This window comes from Ictidomys tridecemlineatus, chromosome 8, assembly GCF_052094955.1.
Source record: "Ictidomys tridecemlineatus isolate mIctTri1 chromosome 8, mIctTri1.hap1, whole genome shotgun sequence".
Lineage (NCBI taxonomy): Eukaryota > Metazoa > Chordata > Mammalia > Rodentia > Sciuridae > Ictidomys > Ictidomys tridecemlineatus.
Window position 1 is genome coordinate 54,409,698 of NC_135484.1, and position 23,305 is coordinate 54,433,002.

Here is a 23,305-nt window from a genome sequence, read left to right on the forward strand (position 1 = left end):
TTCCCTTCTTTCAAGTTTCAGCAAGTTCTCCTTAAATTCTAGTATTTGAAATTAGCCAGCATGCACAGTTTAACCTGCTTTACTCCCAAGATTTTATATGCAAGCTTGGGTCTCCCATTTTGCCAGCTGGGAGTACTAATGCTTTGACTTGGTGCTCGGGTAGAGGACCCGGAGTTCCCCTGGGCATCTCTTGTTCTCAAAATGTTATTACCTGTCCCCTGTACAAACTGGGTGCACACTGATCACGTGGAAGTACCATGGTCTTACAGAAGAATGAGACATAGGAATACTATTATCTTGTTTCAAAAAGTAGTCCCCTTCAGGTGGCTACCTTGTTGACCACTGTAGAACTTGCCACCAGAGCACGCCTGGCACACAGCGGCCATTCACAAACAATTGTGAAGTGAATGTCTCTTTTCAGCTTCATGGGGACATATAAGCATGTGTATACATATACAGGCATATACATAAGAAATAGCACAAAGAAAGCCTTCAGAATCGACACTTCAGTATTTTTCCCTCTAAAGGAGGCTTTGACACTGGTTCTTTCATATTGGTTATAATCACTTTAAAATATAACTACAGCAGCACCTCTTAATTGGTGCTCCTGCATTTAAGATCTTAACCCTCCAATCTGTCACCTGGACATATTCTTCTGCCATTATTTCCAGCATTTTTGATGTTCATTGGCTTGACAGCTTATGATTCACGTTCATCTTTCTGCTACTCTGATCTCATCTGGCCTTCCCCATGCACAGACCTGTTCCAGCTATCCCAGGGCCATTTTGCAGTCTGGCATTTGAGACCCATGGCTGTACCCTGTGAATCTTGCCTCCTGTGACTCACCCCACCGACTCCCTGTTCTGTACAGCTTTGCCTCCTTGGCATCCCCCAAACACATCTGCCTGCATATTCATCATCCTTTCCCCTTTGTTCCCGTTTCCACACAACTGTCAGGGTTCGGCTGCAGGAGATGTTTTCCATCCGTTTGGTGGGCTCCAACACTGTGGCTTTAGAGAAACAGGATGACTCTAGCCCTGTGCCAGAGGCTAAGATATGAAAACTTTGAAAACACAAGGTTCCCAGAAAGTGGGAAAACTATCAAGGCCTCCTAGCGGCCAGCTGCAAAGGACAGGCAGTCACACGGCAGCTCTTGTCATGTTCTTATTCTCTCTGGCTTACAGACATTATCTGATTAATATTACAACCTCAGATAATTTATTTATAGCCCAATTGAACATATTTGCTTTTAAAAATGTCTCACGATCTGGAGCCATGAAAGCAATGTGTGACACTGGCTTTTCACTAGCCAGATCATGTGCAGATTCAGCCCTGGGCAGATTTAGCCACCAGTGGAAGTATTTGCCCAGGGCTGAATCTTGCTAAGTTGCTGAGGCTGGCCTTGAACTGGGGATCCTCCTGCCTTAGCCTCCTGTGTCACTGGGATTATAGGCATGTGCCACCACATCCAGGGCTCTTCTTGGTTTTAACTAAATATAAGGGAATGTCCATTGTAGGGGATTCTGCAAATGACAAAGCCTAAAACAATGTTTCCTTCCTCTCCAAATCTGTAAAGACACTGGGATACAGTAGACCCAAATGTCATTTGGCAATCACAGCAGAAGCATGTTCTCAGGTGGTAGCAAAAACAGGCTCCGCTTTCTCCTATTAGACAGGCTGTGGGGTGCTGACTGTGGTCCAGGCAGAGGCCCCAGCCATGCCAGATCTTCACTGGGTTCAAAGGAAAGGTTTGGATGTAGCAGGCAGCAAGAAGGTACTATAGTATCCCCTAGAGGGAAAGGAAAGGGGGAGCTGAACTGCTGAGCCAATTGGCACCTCGGGATGTCAAATCCAGGGAAAAGGGAAAGAAAAGCAAAGAGGAACAGAGAGAATACACTCTGAACTTACTGGCACACTAGAGCCCTGTTTCTTGATTTGATATATTTCTGATTGCAAGAGCACTCAATGATAGAGAGAGAGAGAAAGAGAGAGACACACACACACACACACACACACGCACACACATATATATGTGATATAAAATGATATCATATATATATAATGGGTTGGAAAGACGTTTTTCAACTAGACAAGAATTCCACAAGCTCTTGCATAAAAATTTAAAATGGCATAACATCTCAATATGGAGATGATGGACAATTTGAGATATATCCTTATCACAGAATGTTATGTAGTCATAAAAAAAATAATATAAGTTTATAGAATTGAGGCAAGAGATTTTTACCAAGTATTATTATATGAAAAATGAGGAATGCCCTGGATGTGGTGGCACATGCCTGTAATCCCAGTGACATAGGAGGCTAAGGCAGGAGGATCCCCAGTTCGAGGCCTGCCTCAGCAACTTAGCAAGACCCTGCATCAAAATAAAATTTAAAAAAATAAAAAATAAAAAAGTTTTGGGGATGTGGCTCAGTGATTAAGTGCTCTGGGTTCAATCCCTGGCACAAAACAAAAATTTTTAAAAATCCATTATTTAAAACCTATGTGTATATTAAAAGCAAACACACACATCAGTGTAATCAACATTAGAAACTGAATGGACCAGAATGAGAAACAGGAGAGGAAGAGGGTGACAGGAAATAAAACAAAACAAAAACAATTAAAAATAACAGGCTCTCCAATAAAAACAGTAATTATATAAAGTTATATATATATATGAACATATTTAAAATCCAAATTAGAGGTGTGTTAGTGCATCTCAGGGTAAATATTTCACGTATTTTTATACTTTTTCTTATACTTGCCTACATTTTAATGTGATTATAAACATTATGTAATCAGAATTATTTTTAGTAAGGAAAAAACGTAAGTGATTAAAACATTGACAGCATAAAAATGTTTCTTAAGTCTTCCTGGTCAAAACACAATCCACTAGTAGAATTTTGCAACATTCATGACCAAAAAAGGTTTTTGCAATCATCTTCAAAATGGAGAAAAACTGAAGTTCAAAATTAATAATAGTCATATGTATTTTAAGCATCTTGAAATTAGGGTCTAAAATCTAATTTTTAATGCTTTTCCAACAGCTTAGAACATACACAGTGCTCAATCAACTTCTCGTTAATTGACAAGCACATGTCAAATCACATGAATTATTATATCAAAGATATTATTATTTGATACACAAATTCTATTAAGAGTAAAATCTCATCTAAAAAATAATATGAGAGCCAGAGCAGGTTTGATGAAAATAACTTAAATATGAAATTTAATCTGTCACAAAATAGTAATAAAACTAACACATAACAATTTTTTTCCTCCTGCTCTGGGTATGTTAAATGCACCTAGCTGGGTGCAGTGGTGCACATTTTTAATCAGCGCAACTTGGGAGGTTGAGGAAGAAGGATTGCAAGTTCAAGACCAACCTTAGCAACTTGGCCAGACTGTCTCAAAATAAAACAAAAAAAATAGCTGGGGATGTAGCTCAGTGGTAAAGTACCCCTAGGTTCAATCCCTAGCACTATAAAAAAAAAATGGAAAAAGAAAAAGAAATATGTAGTATTCGGCTTTGTTACCTGTGTTTCTGTAGTCTCAGGGCTGTATGTTATCTACATACACCATAACAACTGAATACCACTAATTTCTGCTTATTATTGTGGATATGAGAGTTATGACATTAGCTACCAAGCATAAACAATCATAAACAATTTCTAGGCCAGGCCCATCGTCAAAACACTAAACTGCCGTTACAGTTCTGACTATAAGATGCAACTGTCTTGCAGAAAAGTGCAGCTTTTCATTCTTCCAGGGCTGCTCTCTTTGCAGGGCAGTAGAAATGGATGTCCCCCAGCTGGATGGAGAGCTGCCTTGTGAAAAGCTACGGAGTACCCTCAACAGGGCAATTTGGCACCAAGATCACCCAGGGCAGAGGTGGAGCAGGGGCTATTGCCCTTGATCCTTGAGGCCTGGGACACCCCACCTGGTGTAGGAACTTCTCATCTGCCATTCTGTGAAATGGCAAGTACTATTAGGCAGCACAAAACTAATTTTATACATCTAATCTTTTCAAGTAAAATACTTACCTGGACTAACAAGTGGCCTGAATTAGGCAAACATGTCTCACATTTCTTGATGTTCTCCTTTATTTGCTTTACCAAATTTGTCAATATTTCCACGGCACCTTTGCTGATCATTTCATTAAGAAATCTTGGATTCCCGGAAATAAATTTAATAGTCCCCATACAGTATAAAAAAGCTTCACTGTTAGTTTGCAGATCTTCACTTCTCAGTACCTCTAATAATGATTCTGCCAAAAAGATGAATTATTATAAATGTCTGAGTATAAGCGCTTGAGAGAAATACATTAAAGCACTTGTTTGAGAACATCAAATACAATTTGTGAGCTATATTTGTCCAAAGGTACATGTAAATGCTTGTTTAGAGTCACTCAAGTAAGAAGAGCTTACTTTTAGCTACAACAGATCTCTGTAATAGTAATGATGGCAAAAGGGTAGATTTACTAAAACATAAATAAGAAGCTATTCTTTTGGGCTGGGGTTGTGGCTCAGTGTTAGAGTGCTTGCCTTGCACATGTAAGGCCCTGGGTTCAATCCTCAGTACCACATAAAAAAAATAAATAAGGACATTTTTTTAAAAAAAGCTATTCTTTTAATCAAATGCCACTCCTTACCTCTTACTAGTATTTACCAGTCTTAATTTTTAGTTACAAAAATTTCAAGTTATTATAGAATACTAATAATCAAAGTATTTTATTTATTTACTTGGGTACTAGAGATTGAAACAGGAGGTGGGAGGCTTTACCACTGAGCTATATCCCCAACCCTTTTAAAAAAAACTTTTAAATTTTGAGACAGGGTCTTGATAAATTTCTGAGGCTGGTCTCAAACTTGTGATCATCCAGCCTCAGACTCAGAAATTGCTGGGATTATATGCCAGTGCCATCACACCCAGCATTAACTCTTAAAGCATTTTAAGAGTTTGACTGTCAAGAGCTTTGTAATGTTGTGAACAACCAATAAAAAATAAAAAAATAAAAAAAAAGAGTTTGACTGTGTTGGGTACAGTGTAATCCCAGTGACTTGGGAAGCTGAGGCAGGAGGATTGCAAGTTCAAGGCCAGCCTCAGCAACTTAATGAGACCCTGTCTCAAAATAAGAAATAGAAAGAGCTGGGGATGCACCCCTGGGTTTAATCCCCATTACCAAGAGTTAGATATCAACAAATCTTAAAGGATTTTTTTTTTTTTTGCTGTATTAAGGGAAAATAAGTCAAGAGAGGAGCTTAAACTCAATCACACTAGAAAGGAATAAGTTGAATATAACATCCACGCTTTCCCAAAACAATTAAAGAACCTTCATCCAAATGACATATAACTATGGGTTTTATGAGAAATCCAGGAACTCTAGTAAGGGTAATTATGCATATCTCATATTTAAATTGCTAAGGCTGGCCATGAACTTGCAGTCCTCCTCATAGTTACATTTCTTAATGTCTGTGTGATCATTTGTCATATTTATTTTCATCTGACACTTCTCAGTTAGATGATTCAGTGCTAGACATTTCTTTCCGCACTGGTTATGTCCCAGTCCTCTTGGGCTAAAAAAGATATTAAGATCATTTATCCTGTGTTACCAAAAGAGGACTGAGAGTGTTTTCCATGTTACTGCCTTCTCCTATAGCAGCAACATTAATTCATAAAATATTTCCATTTTTTTATTGGTTGTTCACAACATTACAAAGCTCTTGACATATCATATTTCATACATTAGATTGAGTGGGTTATGAACTCCCAATTTTACCCCAATTGCAGATTGCAGAATCACGTGGGTTACACATCCACAATTTTACATAATGCCCTATTAGTGTCTGTTGTATTCTGCTACCTTTCCTATCCCCTACTATCCCCCCTCCCCTTCCCTCACATCTTCTCTCTCTACCCCATCTACTGTAATTCATTTCTCTCGTTTATTTTCCCATTCCCCTCACAACCTCTTATATGTAATTTTGTATAGCAATGAGGGTCTCCTTCCATTTCCATGCAATTTCTCTTTTCTCTCTTTCCCTCCCATCTCATGTCTCTGTTTAATGATAATCTTTTCTTCCTGCTCTTCCTCCCTGCTCTGTCCACTTATATAACTAAACATCTTAATTATTTAGAGGCGTGTCAAGAATTAGGCATTATTAGTTTGGTAGTTAGAATGTAATAAAACTCCAACTACATATTTGATTTTTTTTTTCAATACCGGGGATTGAATCCAGAAGCAACTCTATCACTGAGCTACATCCCCAACTCTTTTTATTTTTAATTTTGAGACAGGATCTCATTAAATTGTTGAGGCTGGCCTTAAACTTGCAATCCTCCTACCTCAGCCTCCCAAATTACTGGGATTACAGGTGTGCACCATCACACCTGGCTCACATTTGAAACATTTTGATGCCAGATTTCTATAACACTTACAGATGTGTCTTTTAATTTTAGCCATTTCTACTAGATCAAAAGACTAAATTTTTCAATTTTGAAAAAAATTAAAATTTTTTAATTATGCCAAAAACTATTGTGTTTTCTCTAATAGTGAATCCATGTCCCAGAGATGGATTTTCAAATGCTTCTTTGTAAACTCACATTGTATTACTATAAGCATTTATAAAACAAAAACAAAAACCAGTCTGTCATACTAGACTCCAAATGATACATTAAACAGAATGTGGAAAACCCAGAGAAGGAGGAGCAAAAATAAACATTATATAACTTCTGCATGTTACAAGAAGACACAATATTCTTGCCACCATTAATTATAACCTTTGTGCTGTTCATTTGCTTAACTGTGGCACTGAATGATACTCACCTAGGATGTTGTCATTTTGAATCAGTGAATCATTCTTCTCATTCCTGCTAATTTTAAATATAAGTTTGCAGACATTAAGTAGATTCTTTCTACTCACTTTTAGCTGCAGAGAAATAAAAACACTTCCGTTTCTATTGTGGAGAGAAATAAAGATCTGGCATATTCTTAAAAACACAAACTTCTCTATTAAAAGCCTAGCAAGATTATTTTTAAACATAAACATTCTGAAGAAATCAAGCTTTAAAAAGATTAAATATTTGCCAGCTATGGTATCTAATTAACTTAGTTATACTAAATACAATACAAATGATCTTTTGAGTAAGAACATTTCAATAACAAGCATTTCTTTCTTACCTCATAATGTCAAATTTATATCTAAAGTTATTACTTACTTTTAAAAGAATATAGGAAAAAGAAAGCAGGCATGATAATTTAACAAATTTAATTAAATGGCATAATTAATTTAAAACACAAAAGCAAAGGATGATGAATGCCAAAATTTCAGATTAAACTATTTTTGAAAAGAATCTATAGTGGAAATGAAGGAAAAAAATAAAGGGAAAAATATGTCCTCTCCATAAATTGCATAAAAGAAAATTTAAAAACTAGTAGTATTTGATTAGATTGTATATATATATTTAATTTTGATGCTATTTCTGGAATGCTTTGAGATAATTACTGATAAATGAGTTTAAAGATTATTTCTAAATAAAACAAAAATATGTAAATGAAACACAAGGCAATACAAAAATATATTTCCTTTTTAAAAACATACACACAATAGGGTGACTTGCTGAACCAAATAGTCTAAATCATCTGTGTATTTATCTTAAGTAGTAAGAAATAGTAAATATCAAATATGAAAATCATTAATATTATCAATAATTATTAATATTATAATTATTATATTTCCATATATTATGAATTATAAATATTCATATATTATAAATATAAATATAATATAATGTATTACTTTATAAATATATAATTTTATAATATTATAATTATATAATATTATAATTGTTATAATTATTAATATTAATATTAAAATCCTAAATGTTCAATATTAGGGAAGAGTCTGATGAACTGTGGAACTATAATATTATTCTTATTAGGCAGTTGCAAAACAGTGTAACCATGAATGTTATGCTTAAAAAAGAAAAGCATCTAGAACCCACTATTAGATGGGAATATCATGTACCCTCATTGCAACAAAGTAAAAATGTAGGAACCAGGTCATCTAAAAAAAAAAAATTTCTATGTGAAAAGGATACATAAAGGTCATTATTTTACTATTAAAAGCTATCTTTAATATTGTTAATAAGTTCCAGTTAGTTTTTTTAAATAATAGAATTTTCCAGAAATATTTGTTAAGGATTTGTTCTGTTTGGCCACCAAGTGTCTCCTGAGTGCTTTCTGTGTGCCAGGTGCTGTACTGTTTGCTAATGGAGACGGCAAAAAGCATACTGTCAGTCTCAGGCCAGAGGAGCAAAGGGAGTGGAGCATGGCCCACCTGTCACTGGCCCCTGCCCCTCCAACCCTAGGCTCTTTTCATAAGTTACCTCACAGATATTCTGCATGGGAGGTGTTGCCATTCCCATTTTCCAGCTGAAGAGTGTGCGCTTGGACAGGCCACAGGACCTGGGCATGCACTAGGAAAATAGGCTCTCAGGTCCCACCAGCCCTACTGAGTCAGAATCTGCATTCTCAAGGGATTCACATGTGCCCTAAAGTCTGAGAGACACCATTTAGGAAGCCTTAGAAACTCCAACACATAGAGCCTTCTGCTCTCAGGCAGAAAAGGAAATGGAAACTTTAAAAAGTATCTATTAGAGCTGGGGATATAGCTCAGGGGTTAAGTGTTTGCCTAGCCTTTGTAAAGTCCTGGGCTCAATGCCTGGCACAGGGGGAAGAGTTATTGAGTAGGCAGGTGTTTAGAACAACATTATTTAAAAACTTAGAAAATAAGCTGACTTAAGAAAACAGAAAAATGTTTCTATATTAATGGAAAAATAGTATATATAAGATTTGGGAATATATTTAAATCAGTTGACTATCTTCTACTAAATTGTGTGTCCTTAAGGACAAAACTATGATTTATTTCCTAAGTATGGTATGTAGCATGAATTCCATGCTTAACAAAACTTGTTCAATGAATAGAATCACCCCCTATCCACTGTGAGTCTTACATTTTTAGTGAAAAGTGATAAGGAAAAAAAAACTGGTTTCAGGGTTTTCATCAAAATAACAACAGGAAGAAGAAGAAGGAGAAGAGGAAGAAGAGGAAGGAGAAGGAGGAGAGGGAAGGGGAGAGGGAGGAGAAAAGAAAAGATAAAGCCAGTGCGGTGGTGCTTGCCTGTAATCCCAGTGGCCTGGGAGGGTAAGGCAGGAGGATCCAGAGTTCAAAGCCAGCCTCAGCAACTTATTGAGGCCCAAACAACTCAGTGAGACCCTGTCTCTAAAAAAAAAAAAAAGACAAAAAAAAAAGGGCTGCAGGTGTTGCTCAGTGATTAAGCACCCCTGGGTTCAATCCCAAGTGCCAAAAAAAAAAAAAAAAAAAAAAAAGAAAGAAAGGAAAGGAAAGAAAGATACACATAATTTCCAGGCCTAGTATATAGCTTAGGTCAATTTAGATGCAAAGCAAATTCTTACAACTTCTCTATTGATAACTGTAAAATTATGACTTTAAGACATGAAAAGGTAATAAAATATGTCATTATATGCAAGAATTATAGACTGCCCCATAACAATCACCACTTTCCATGCCCCTTACTCCCTGTGCTTTGGGGTGTTTTCTCCCCACAGTACTTGCTGTGCTTTGCACTTGATGCTTCTGCTATTTCCCCTGCTACAGTGCCCACAGGAGTGGGGAAGGCTATTTTATTCAAATGCTCCAAGTTTTAGGAAGAATTCCTGACAATATAGGTTCTAGTGGTAGGATAATTTTCTTTTTAAGTTAAAAATAGTAATTTTATTCTATTTAAAGCAAAAGTTGGCAAACTAAACAAAAGTAAGAGAAGTTTAAAATCATCATACTACCACTATATGTAATCACAGTTGACACACTGGTATTTCTTTTTTGTTTGCCTAAGGTGCTAGATTCTACCCTCAGAATAGAGCTGCATTCATACTGTGTATATATTTGTATACTTTAAAGCAATCTTAATATAGACTGACATATTTTTGTAAGCTGTTTTGATATAAAGGTTAAAATTAAAGTGGCTGTCTGGCAAATCTCCATTGAACCAAAGAATGCAAGAAAACAGAACTAACATTATGCTTGCTCAGTGTTTTTAACTATAAATAATTTTAAATGTCTGAATTATAATACTAAACTAGTAGAGGGAATAAATATTGGCAGGAAGAAAAGAAGCAGTGAAAACTTCATGTTTCATGTATCTTTAGTCTTTGCTGATTTATCTTTTGACATTTCTTATGATGTGGTCCTTTAAAAATTTACGTAGAACTCCATCACTAAGTCTAATCAGAACAGGATCTTGACTGTAATGTCATAAAGGTTCAGAAAGTAGATGGGCTGGATGGAAGTTGGACTGGATGGTTTCACAGGTCCCTTCTCACCTGGTAATTCTGTAGTTAAATGGAGGCAAAAGCCACCCAACTCTGGAGTTTGAAATACAGAGTCTTGCCTTCAACCAGCAAGGTGGCCACTGTCACCAGGAGGACCTTACCTAATCATATGCCCAGTTCAGAACGTGTTCTCTGCCTGTCAGATCATTTAGCCTTTTGCCCTTAGAGAGTTAAATTGTGCCCTGTATGTAATCAATTTGAATGACTCATTAATAACCAAGATCAATTTTCTCCAAAGTATTAATGCCTATTTCTTTTCTTTTTTTGACCTGGTGTAGAACAAGATATCTAGGAACCAGATGAAAAAGGAAAGGCGAATTCTTGGGCACTGGCAGCCTGGGTCCTTCATAATTTCACATTATGTGAATAACTCAGCATTAACAGAAAGCTTTTACTTTTATGAAACCAGGTTAACAAAGCTTCATTCATTTGTTTTTGCGGCTCTCTTAGAACATTCTATAATAATTGTGGCTTATCTTTTGGTTCCAACTGTTTATGGCTGTGACAACAAAGCACTCCCCTCAAACAATGATAGCATTTTGTTCTAGACAGACTTCTACAGACTTTTATTTGGTGTCTGGCCTTTTCTTCTAACACTTTACAGGAGCCTTCGATGACCACTGAAGGACCTTCCTGTGACCACACGCAGCTGTTTTCCTCTTTCACACGGTTCATAAAGCACCTGGCCATTATGTCTGTGACCCAAATTACTTTATTTCCTAATCATATGACAGAATCGAGCAGCCAGTCGAAACCACAGGACAGAGGCCACAGCCTACATGGCTTGATGCTGATCTCCAGTCGTTACTTGAGCAACTGTTTTGAATATATTTGCCTATTGTTGCTTTTTTCTTTTCTTTCTCGATTTTCCTTTTGATTTCTTTCTTTTTTTAAAAAAATATATATATATAGTCATATTCCAAATATAAGAGATCTTCGTTTGAACATTTTCTATGTACTCAGCCTTAGTTCCTTAGATAATACTTCCTAGTCAAATTCTGGGATGCCAGTTTATCACTTTTATTTTTTAAGACTCTAAACAAATACACATCATTTCTAATATTCTTTGTAATATTTACCAAATAAAAATCATTTCATAAAGTTTGCATGTGCTACAGTCTAGTAGACCAGAAGAAAGAACAACTTACTGCAAGGATAATTTTTGCAAGTTTAAGGCTGAGCAAGTCTGAACCAACATCAACTAGTTTATACAGAGTCTTCAGGAGAATACTTCTTCTCTTAAATTTATTTCCAAGCATGTTTCCTTCTTCTAAAGCATGATGAAGTTCTGTGCAAGCAGCACAAACTGTTTCAATGTTCTCTTCTGTCAGAGCAAAAGAGAGTAAAGCAACACTTACTAATTAAGATCAAGTTTTCAGGTACATCACACACAGCATAAGTGAAAGCCCCTCAGTTATTTCCCCAGACATCTTCAAGTTCATGAGCTCTATTTCTCCTTTCTTGCCTCACCTCCATTGACTTGATTTTTTTCCATCTCTTTGATCTAGCTCCTACCTTGCTGACTCACTAATCAGTCAATTAACTTATCTAGAATACACAATCTCTCAAAAAGGGTATTAAAGAATGGGATTGCCACCTATTTTAGTCTCCTTTATTCCAAATGCCCTCCATTGGACCTGTGCTCTGTTCAGTCCCGCAGAGGCATGTCACTTGCGTCTCTATCTTCAACCCTTTCTGGCATAGCTTCACTGGCCTAGAATATTCTTCTTATCCTTGTTCTTATCCATTTTGTCCTTCAAGTCTTTGTGTTTCGGCTCCTCCAGAAACAGTGCCCAATTCCACATTCAACCAACATTACCTGAGGCTTTTATTGATTTTTTTACTTATGTTGAGGGGGGGGGTCATGTTATGTACCGAATGTCCTCAAACAGATGTCATACCAAGTAAGTAGGAACACTGTCTTACGTATCTCTGTATCAAGAGCACTTGGTACCATGAGAATACTGTACAATCTGCAACAATTTCATACATATTCACTTGATAATATATCATTGATAAAAAAATGATCAATATTTTCCTGTAAGAAAATTGTCATTTGAGAAAGAGAGGCTCTTATAGAACAAAACTTCAAAATGTCACCAAATTTACCATTATTTGAAGAGAATAAAAAGATTTCGGTTAGAAAACAGGGAGATCTAGGAACATTTTATTTTATTTTTTAAAGCAGAACAGATGGTTTTATTTTAGACCTTCAGTGAAAGTGGATTAATGTTGTCCCAAGAAAACACGGATCTGAGAATTTCAGATGAATATCTGCTTTACTGCCTGGTATCAAATCCTGTTTGTTTGTTTGTTTTTAACCCTGTCTCTGCAGATTTACCCCCTTTGGTCAAACACACACTCATTACTGTGGGTCTGATCCTCATGTCCATTGCTGGGTTGAACAGCAAAGGAACATTTTATTTTATTTTATAATTATGATTCTGAGGAAAGTAATTTTTGAAAGTGGCAGCCGTAAAAGAGGCCTATGAGGAAGAAAAGTATCATACAAAAGGGAACATAAGGAAAAATAAAAGATTGCAAGACATACTAAGGTAGTCAATTGAAAAATATTCTCTCTGATAGATTCCATCACAAAATTTAAAAGTGAGAAACCAATCTTAAATAAATACCATAATGTGCTCTTAGAAGCCCACATAGAGGAAGTGTGTGCCTGCAGAAGGAAATGACTCAGGCCATTTTTAGCTCTTTTCAACAATAACATCTAAGAAAAAATTTTAAACCTCAATAGCTAAGTAACCTTCAATGCCTTTCAGTTATGCACTTAAATAAATGAATTGATGGGAAATGACTGAGACAGACTTTAAATAAAGGGGAAAATCTGAACTCCATTGTGTGAATACTTTTGTCGAGTTGTTTTATTGTTCGGTGCCTGGCAGTTTCTTCATAAGCCCCAAGTCCAGTGCTGGGTCACTTAGGGGCAATGAGGGGTCCTCAATGTATTTATCTAGCACTTCCCCTTAAATGCTTCGGTCTGCTGGGTTCTAGTCAAGATGACTTGTTTCAGTTTATTTAAAAATAAATTTAAAAGGAAGGCCCGGGGGCCAAAATTTAAACCACTCTGTTACCAATTAGTTATAATAGTCACAAATGTCATGCAGCTGCCAAAGACAACTTGAAACTGAGAGCTGAGACTTTCAATGCGCTAAAGGTAGAGGGTGAGAGCTGGACACACAATAGAGGGGAAAATGATCTGAGTTACTTCTCCCCACAAGATACTTATTAATTACCAAGGGGAAAAGAGCAAGTTACTGAGGATCAACCTGGCAGTCCCCACCTGACTCAGGTGATCAAAATTCTTATCTCCAGAACAGGAGCAAATCAGTCTTGAAAAGGATGCAGCACCTTCCTGTGCAATTAGCCTGCCAACAAAGCCCAACCTGGATCTCACTGTGAGAAAACACCAGTCAAACCCGATTCATGGGACTGTCTATAAAATAAATGGCCTCCATTCCTCAAGTATGTCAAGATGATGAAAGAGACACAACAAATGATTGGAACTTGTGATCCAAGATTTTCTTCTTCTATAAAGGAAATTAGCAAGACAAATGACAAGATCTAGTAAGATTTGTACAGTATTACATGGTAATTTTCAGTTATGTAAGAGAACACCCTTATGTCTAAAAACACACGTCAAAGTACTGAGGGACACAGGACATCAGGTTGACAGCTTGTTCTCAAAAGAAAAAAATTGATGTGTGTGTGGAAGGGGTATAGAAAGAGAAAGGGAAGGAAGGAGAGAGTGATAAAGTAAATGTGATAAAATATTAATATTGGGGGACTCTAAGTGAAGAACACATAGAATTTTTTTCTTTTTGGTACTGGGGATTAAACCCAGAGGTACTTTACCACAGAAATACTTCTCCATCCATTTTTAAATTTTTTTTTTAATTTTGAGACAGGGTATCACTGAATTTGATGAGGCTGACCTTGAACTTGTGACCCTCTTGCCTCATTCTCCCAGGTAGCTGGGATTACAAGTGGGTGCCACCGTACTTGGCCATTTTTTCCCCCTACTACTCTTGCAATTTTTCTTTAAGACTGAAATTATGCCAAAAAAAGTTTTAAAAAACCCAAGGGGTCATCATTTGGTGTTATTAAGAATTGTCTAATTATCAAAAATACAAGTAACAATAAATTTGTTTATTAACAAAATATTGGCTTGGATGTGTGGGAAAAGGTTCACTCACACATTGCTGGTGGGACTGCAAACTAGTGCAACCACTCTGGAAACCAATATGGAGATTCCTCAAAAAGCTTGGCATAGAACCACCATTTGAAGTAGTTATCCCACTCCTTGGTATATACCCAAAGGACTTATATCCGAAGACTGTAGTGACACAGTCACATAAATGTTTATAGCAGCTCAATTAAAAATAGCTAAGCTATGGAACCAATTTAGGTGCCTTCAACAGATGAATGGATTAAGAAAATGTGGTATGTATACACAATGGAATATAACTCAGCTATAAAGAAGAATGAAATTATAAGAATTAAATTTGCCAGTAAGTGGATAGAACTGGATACTATAATGCTAAGTGAAATAAGCCACTCCCCCAAAACCAAAGGTTGAATGTTTTCTCTGGTATGTGGATGCTAACACACAATGGGGGTGGTCAGGAAGAATAGAAGTACTTTGGTTTAGACAAAAGGGGATGAAGGGAAGGGAGGTAGGGATGGGAATAGGAAAGACAGTAGAATGAATTGGACAGAACTCTCCTATGTTCACATGTGAATACACAACCAATGAAACTCCACATCACGTACAACTGCAAGAATGGAATCCTACTAGAATAAGTTATACTCCATGTATATATAATATGTCAAAATATACTGTCATATATATCTAAAAAGAACTTAAAAAGTTGTCTAGGGAGAGAGATGACATATTTCAGTGTTTAATGATCCATCTGAGAAGGGAGACTTGTCAACATGTCCAAGTCCTAACTCCTCAGTTGGCATGCTAAATTCTCTCTGTTGGTGGCAGTGGTAAACAGATCCCTTGGCATCCTTTTAAAATCCTGCAGGCTGACAACCTCCTCCAAGCCAGGTCTTAGTGGTGCTCTTTCCCCAAATGAGTGTTTCTTTTTTAATCCTTACCCAGACCTACTGATCTTCTCACTAGGTTTTGCAATCTCTCAAAAAGGGCCCAAAGTTCACATGTGCAGTAATAGGATGGTGAAAGTTAATAAGTCTAGAACAGAAAAAGTTGTCACATTCATAAGTTTAGGACTTGGGGCTGCAGAGCACTTGAAGACACTACTGCATCTGGAGTTGAGATGAGTCCCTGCAGTGGTAACCTAGTTAGAGGCAACACCAAGGACAGGAACCTGTGCAGGGCTCTCCTATTGCTATCAACACAGCCTAGCACCCAAAGGGAGCCAGGGAGGGGAGAGTCATTCGAATGTGTAGGCAGCAGGCCTTTGCAGGCCTTCCCTGTCTGTCTGCAGGGGGATCATACACCCTGCTTCTAGCGCATCTTCCTGTGGCTGCCAATGCTGGCATCCAAGGAGCTTTCAGCCAACAATTCCTACTAGGAGCCTATGGAGTACTGGGTGCCAAACACTGGGCTTGGCTGGCTCTAGACTATGACCACAGCTCCACAGGAATCTTGTTCACCATCAGAAATGGAATCCCTGAGGAGCTGCAAGAGGGAGGCAATGGGAAGCCAAACCCAGACAAGCTTCTCATCGCCTTTTCAGGGACCCATCAAGTGAAGGCCTTCACTCCAGAATGCCAGGGCTGGGGCATCCCAGGTTACTTCCTGTGCCATGAATGGCATCTCTGATGTGTGTACTTAACCTCAGGAGAGAGGATGTGTGCACAGCCAAGAAAACCACGGGCACCACTTGCAGGATGCCAGTCTGAGACTCAAATCAGTTTCAGAGGCCTGAAATCTGTTTTAATCTTTCACTTTCTAGAATATGAACAGTGTCCCTAGAGAGATTAAGCCAGCATTTCCTTGGGCAGAAGTGATCCTAAATTTGTATTATAAGAGGAATTTTGAAGTCAATTCTCTTGGTGCATTTAAAGTATAATTTGCTCACTAACAATTTGGTTTACATGTAGTATTTAATAACCACATTACTGAGGATGACTTCCTTTTTGGGGAGGGGGGTTGTTTGTTTGTTTTAGGTACCAGGAATTGAACTCAGGGGCACTCAACCACTAAGCCACTTCTCTAGCCCTATTTTGTATTTTATTAGGGACAGGGTCTCACTGAGTTGCTTAGCGCCTCACTTTCGCTGAGGCTGGCTTTGAACTTGGATCCTTCTCCCTCAACCACCCCAGCTGCTGGGATTACAGGCATGCGCTACTGCACCTGGAACTTCATTTGTTTTTGAACAGGTTCACAGAAGATGGTCAGAGTACACTAAAAAATCAGGGTAACAGGGAACATACACATAACCACAGATAATTTTTATTTAAAACAAGAATTTTTTTACCCTTTTCTAATTCATGCAAAATTGGTACGATCCTTGTATTCCAAAAGACTTCATCTACTTCTATTTCGGTATCCTTTTCTTGCAAGTTGGCTTTTGAGACTGCAAAAGAAATGCAGAGCGTGAGAAAGGAGCTGTAATGGAGCACAGTCAAAAGCCTTTCCTATTTATCACTCCAGTTAAAAAGCTACAGAATTAGCTTTTTAACTTTGCCCCCAACCCAATTAATTCTAATTAGAACTGTAAAGTCTTCAATCAAATCACCTCAAATTAAACTCAGATAATATAAAAAAGAATGTTAAAATATGATTGGGATAATTCATAAAGCATTAAATTTTGTGAATGATGGTGACTGGTAAGGCAAACTGTTTTGAGTTTTTGTTGTTGTTGCTGTTTAGACATACCCCTCTGCAATACAGAATAGACAAGGATAAATATGTAAAGAACACAATTTCAAGCATATTTCTTCACATGCCTAAAATTCCAGCAATTCAGGAGGCTAAGGCAGGAGGATCGCAAGTTTGAGGCAAGCCTGGGTAATTTAGTGAGACCTTGTTTCTAAAAAAGAAAAAAAATAAAAAAAGCTGGGATGTTGCTCAGTGGTAGAGCTCTATTGAAAAATAACAACAAAACTGAATAAAGTCTCCAAAAATGCTCAATGAAAAAATTTCTAAAAGGAAGATCTGGAAGGACTTTCTTTTCTGTAGAAATTGTATGCTGGTTACCTTCTAAGAAATGGTATGGGGTCATCAGCATTATGGACTTCCCCCTACCCTAATTCCATCATTCATGCATAGGGTGAATGGGGTCTAGTTTGAGCCCCAGTTTCCTCTTCAGCAAAACAGAGGTTAGAATATTTAAGTTCAGGGTTATGAAAACTAAAAGACATGATGATAGGTAAAGCTCTCGGCCCAATGTCATGTATCCACACTCAATATCTAAGAATTTAATTTCCTTGATTAAATAAACAGGAATTGCTATCTGAATGTGTCACAGGTATGTCCTCAAGAACAGATGCTGACTTGCATATAGGCTCTGGAGAATGATGCTACCCTTGGCTGTGCACTTGGCCTGTTTCATTTTTGTAACCACACCATGAAGAGGCCCCAATTTTTCTCCATCATGCAGATGAAGAAAGTAGAACCCAGGGGTAGTACGTTATCAGCCTAAGGTCAAAAGGTCCTTGCACTTGATCTCTAAGATATTCTGCCCCATAGCAGATTAAACTAGACTGCAACCCAACAGACTAAAGGAGGTGACACGGCAGGGGGGAGGGGTGTAAACCATGTTAAAAACTGCAAGTCATGATTATATTTCACACATCGTTATCTCAAGATCTGAAACACTAACTATCTAGCTGGAAGGGGCACAGCTGCCCAGAGGCCTTCCTGAGCAGGGCTGGAGAACATTACTTAGCCTCTTCTCTGAAGGCTACCCACTAAGCCCATTATGTGGCATCCAGTTTATATTGGGGTCAGGGAGCCCAAACACCCTCAGAGTGGACCTGGCAGCAATTAGGTGTCCAGTCCACACAATGAATGCCTGAACCCTAAAAATATCACATGAATGTTAGAAATCAGAGGAGCAATAAGGAGGTTCACACACACACACACACACACACACACACACACACACACGTTATTTGTTGGTTAGTTTGTACTAGAGATTGAACCCAAGGGCTCTTAACCACTGAGCCACCTTCCCAGACCTTTTTGTTTTGTTTTTTTATTTTGAGACAGGATTTTGCTATGTTGCTTAGGGTCTCACTAAAGTTGCTGAAGCTGGCTTTGAACTTGCAATCCTCCTGCCTCAGCCTTCCAAGTCACTGGGATTACATGTTTATACCTCTACTCCTGGTTTCAGGTTGTTTTAACTTTTAAAAAAGAAAAGTGGACCAATGTAGACGTAAGAACACAGGTTTAAAGCCAGTGTCTGGGTTGGAATCCTAGCTCTCCCACCTACTCGCTGGTTGACTTTAGGCAAGTTGCTTCACCTTTCCTCTTTAAGATGGGGTAATGATGGTCACCTCTAAGCATTGGGACTATGGATTATTAATTTCTTTATATGTGCTCTTCTGTATTTTCTAAAACCTCTACTGCCCTTGTATCACTCTTAGAGAGAGACAAATAAACAACACATAGTAAATATACATGTATATGTCATAGTAAATGACATATACATGTATTGTGATTTTCTTAAGAGTTAAAATGAAATTTTCTGAAATAAGACATCCAAAAATAAAGTCCTTTCTCAATTATCTATATATAAACAGTAGAAAAATGCATGGATAACCCATGATGGCATGTATTTAAAAAGTTATTTGAATTCAGAGATGTCTAAAATGAATCAAACCATCAAATGAAAAATTTTCCAAGCATATAACACTGATAGGAGAAGCAGAGAAGCTGTACACTCCCCTCCTGCACTGTGTGACAGAAGTAACCATTCCCAGTTACAAGTCCAACTTGCTTTTTATAGACCTTCCCAGTACCAAGAGAGGCCCACACACACTGGGCCCTGAGGAGCACTGGGAGCAAAAGTAAATAGAAAGGGCCTCTCAACAAAGCTGTAATTACACAGTTAAGGTCCTGTGAATGGTCTATCTAAATCATAAGCAAGACTTCACCATAAAATACAAAGTTGAATTGTCTTTAGGACAAAAATCAGTCCACATCAGTACAGGTTCAGAGTCCTTTATCCAAGACCTTTGGGACCAGGTGTGGTTTGAGAATCAGAAGTGTTTGGATTTTAGAAAGGCAGTACTAGCTGTGTACGGCGGCACATGCCTGTAATCCCAGAAATGTGGGAGACTGAGGCAGGAGGATCACAAGTTCAAGGCCAGCCTCGTCAATTTAGTGAAAATCAGTCTTTTAAAATATTTATTTATTTATTTTAGTTATAGGTGGACACAATACCTTTTAATTTTTATGTGCTGCTGAGGATCGAACCCAGTGCCTCACATATGCTAGGTGAGCGTGCTACCACTGAGCCACAACCCCAGCCCGTGAAACTCAAGTCTTAAAAAAAATAAATAAATAAAAATGGCTGGAGATGTAGTTTATTGGTAGAGGGTCAATGGGTTCAATGTTCAGTACTAAAAAGAAAAAAGAAAAGGAAAGGAGGGAGAGCAGAAAGGAAGGAGAGAAAAGGAAGGAAGGAAGAAAAGGGAAGGGAAGAAAAGAAGAGAAGAGAGAGGGGGAAATTAACTGGGCATGGTAGCACAGGCCTGTGATCCCAGCTACCTGGAAGGCCTTCCAGCTTCAGATAAAGTATAATAGACCAATCTTTTGGATCATTATTTCTATGAGTCTGTCTTAACTTTAATAAGTTCTGCATATGGATTCTTAAAGTAAATATGAATATTCAAAGAGTATAAAAAATACAGTCACTCATAGTCTCAGGTAACTAACTTATTTGAAATCCAAAGTACATCAATAAAACCAACATTTATCAAGGCAAGAGAAAAGGCAGAAGACAAATCAATAATAATTAATTTAATACAAATTCATGACATACTTAAGTTTACTAGAAATATATAGTCTTAAAGCCAAATAAATTCAAATCCCCATTTTTACCTGCTATACAGTATGCCTTTTATTTTTGTTGTTTTGTTTGTTTTTGTGGTATTGGGGACTGAACCCACAGGTGCTTTACCAGCTTTTTGAACTACATCCCTAGCTTTTTTCAATGAAGTTCCTGGTCTGGCCTCGAATTTGTGATCCTCCTACTTCAGCCTCCCAAGTCACTAGGATTACTGGCATGTGCCACTGCAATAAGTTTCTTAGTACAACAGTGCCATCAGAAACCATGATCATCAACTTGATTCTCAGAACAGATGAACCTGGTAACATTTTAGCAGATACTGTGGTATAAAGATTCCTTTTCCCCTTTCCTAAGAATCCCTTGTGTATAGCTGTGTCTGGCTGGGGTCCTTTCACCTCTTCATCCCATGCACCTCCACTCCACACACTATCCCCGAGCCACTCTAGAAACTAAGGCATGATTAGTTTAATCATGATTAAGGCATAATCATGATTGCTTTCTAAGACACACATATACAGAAACACACACACATAAAGTTTGTCTCAGTCTTGGGGAACAACTTCATATTTTAGAATGTACTTTTATCTAGGTTCACAGTTTGCTAAATATAAAAATTATGATTCAACAGGAAATTGGGTAAGTCAAGCAAAAATTGCAGCATGTGTTCAAAGATTTTGCTGTCTCAGTGGTTAGAGTTGTTAACCACCACTTTGAGCTCTGGGCACAATAACCTGACACAAAGCTAGGATTGGCTGATTTTTTTAGCATGTAAATGTAAAATCCTTAGCAACAATGTTGTCTCAGCAATCAGATGATTTAAGATCTTCCTGAGTACTAGAGAAATAAATTCCCAATGGCCACAAAAGTCACTGTATTGATAAATTGGTTTTGAAGATAATTTTTAACCCTATATTAGTTTTATGTCATATTCATGTATACAAAAAAATATTTTAAAATATCTGAGGGTTGGGGTTGTGGCTCAGTGGTAGAGTGCTTGCCTGGCATACTTGAGGCACTGAGTTCGATCCTCAGCACCATATAAATGTAAAATAAAGATACTGTGTTCACTTAAAACTAAAAAATAAATATTTTTTTTAAATACCCGAGTACACACAACTTGTTTGGTTGTATATTAGCATTGTGGCAAATTTTCTTCTTTCCTCTTATTAAAGAAGTGACACATTTTGAGCATAGTTGAATCCCTCTGTATGCCTCCCCTAGACCACGCCCCCCCTCCCCTCTGGGGCCCCCCCCACCGTTCTAAATTGGTGGCTACGTTATCATGATAGGCTTGTCAGGTCTACCACACAGATCTGCAACCCACAATGTATGCCCTTGTTTTTGTACTTTAATTTTTCATCTAATATTATGTTTGTATTCATTTCACTTGATGCTATAAACATACTTTTTTCTAACTGTTATATTCCATTACCTGAATACATTTTGTATCATTTGTATTTTTACTATTTAGCTTATATGGTTATATATTTTCTCAATTAAATAGTTTAAAAGTCCTCAAGGACTGTCTTAGCACAGCTAATATTTCCTTTAAATGAGCAGTGATTTCAAATTCAAGTTTTAAACCCAAGAACTATGTTGGGTTTAAAGTTTTACAATCATGTTATCAGAAACCATGATTATCAACTTGATTCTCAGGACAAATGAAGCCAATAATATGTTAGCTATTTACATTTTTATAAAATTCTTAGGACCATGAAATGGTAAGGCTGTCATGAAAACAATGAAGCCTTATAAATGTTGCTCTGTGACCAAGCCTCATCCAGTGGACCATCTCAGACATCTTCAGTGCCCACATTTTCCCTTCCAATGGAGATGCCGCAGAATGCAGGGTGCCGATGACCCCTAGCCACAGAAGTACCTCACCTGCTTTGGTTTCCAGCCTGCTCAGGTCGGAGCTGCTGGGGCAAGAGGAAGCCCTGGCGCGCCTCTTCCCCTGGTCCCTAGGAGGAAGCAGAGCACACAAAACACTCAGCTCAAATAGCAAGGCATTTCTATTTTTGTAAACTGGCTTTGCACAGTTTCTAAAGAAACCACAGAGATTTGTTTATAAGATAGGTCTTCATGCTTCATGACCTGTTAACTTTGACCTTTGATTCCCAACTAAGATTTACCTTGGAAAAACAAGTCAATTTGCTTAACACTATGAAATTCAGTTACTAGAAAGAACCAAAAAATAAATCCAGAGTTTACTTTGCAAATGAAAAAGAATTGATTAAGGATATGGACCACAAGAGGTCACTGTTACAATAAGAAAGAACTCCCTGTGGCTTGGTTCAAAAGCCTAGCTAGGCTTTGGGAGCCAGGAGAGAACTTGTCCCTCTCTATAGACAAGGAAACTGTGTCTCAAACCAGCCCAATGCCCAAGGTCACAGAGCAGGGTCAGTTCTGGAATGTGGGTCTCATAATTTCCAATTCACTCTTCTTTCCACTACATCACAGTATGTCCTGTTTCCTTTTTTAAAAATAATTAATGTTGCCTAAAAATGTTTTCTTAGAAATATTTTAAATGTTAAAAAACTGAAGGTATATCCAGGCAGTCCCCAGATGACAGATATTTGAGGTTTCAAATATGAGTGGTGGCTGGTCAATGGGACAATAAGCTCAGGTTTTTAAAAGTTATATTTAATGTATGTACTGTCTCTGAAAGATACAACTTCCCTTGACAGCTGATAGCTAAATGTACTTTTTAATATCTGTATAAAAGTCCAAGGTAAAACACACCCATAGACCAAGTTCAGATTCTATAACAAAATTTCTTTTGGTTGACTCAGTATGATATTTTCTCCAAAAAAATGCATCTACATATGGCCATGGTCACCTGTGAACACCTGTGTGTGTGTGTCTGATGCTCCTGCTTCCTGTG

At 37.6% G+C, this 23,305-nt stretch overlaps 1 protein-coding gene across 5 annotated transcripts in view; it reads right to left on the reverse strand.

Annotated features, from left to right (window-relative positions):
- Positions 1-23,305, reverse strand: part of Armc2 (armadillo repeat containing 2) — a 117,208-nt gene that overhangs the window by 56,161 nt on the left and 37,742 nt on the right. For all 5 annotated transcript variants that reach the window (XM_005330148.5, XM_040283181.2, XM_005330149.5 and 2 more), the window contains 5 exons: positions 22,306-22,382; positions 16,882-16,980; positions 11,563-11,738; positions 6,827-6,929; positions 4,044-4,267 (listed from right to left, as the gene is read on the reverse strand). In XM_005330148.5, the coding sequence (XP_005330205.2) occupies positions 4,044-4,267; positions 6,827-6,929; positions 11,563-11,738; positions 16,882-16,980; positions 22,306-22,382 (679 nt within the window). The remainder of the gene's footprint in view (positions 1-4,043; positions 4,268-6,826; positions 6,930-11,562; positions 11,739-16,881; positions 16,981-22,305; positions 22,383-23,305) is intronic.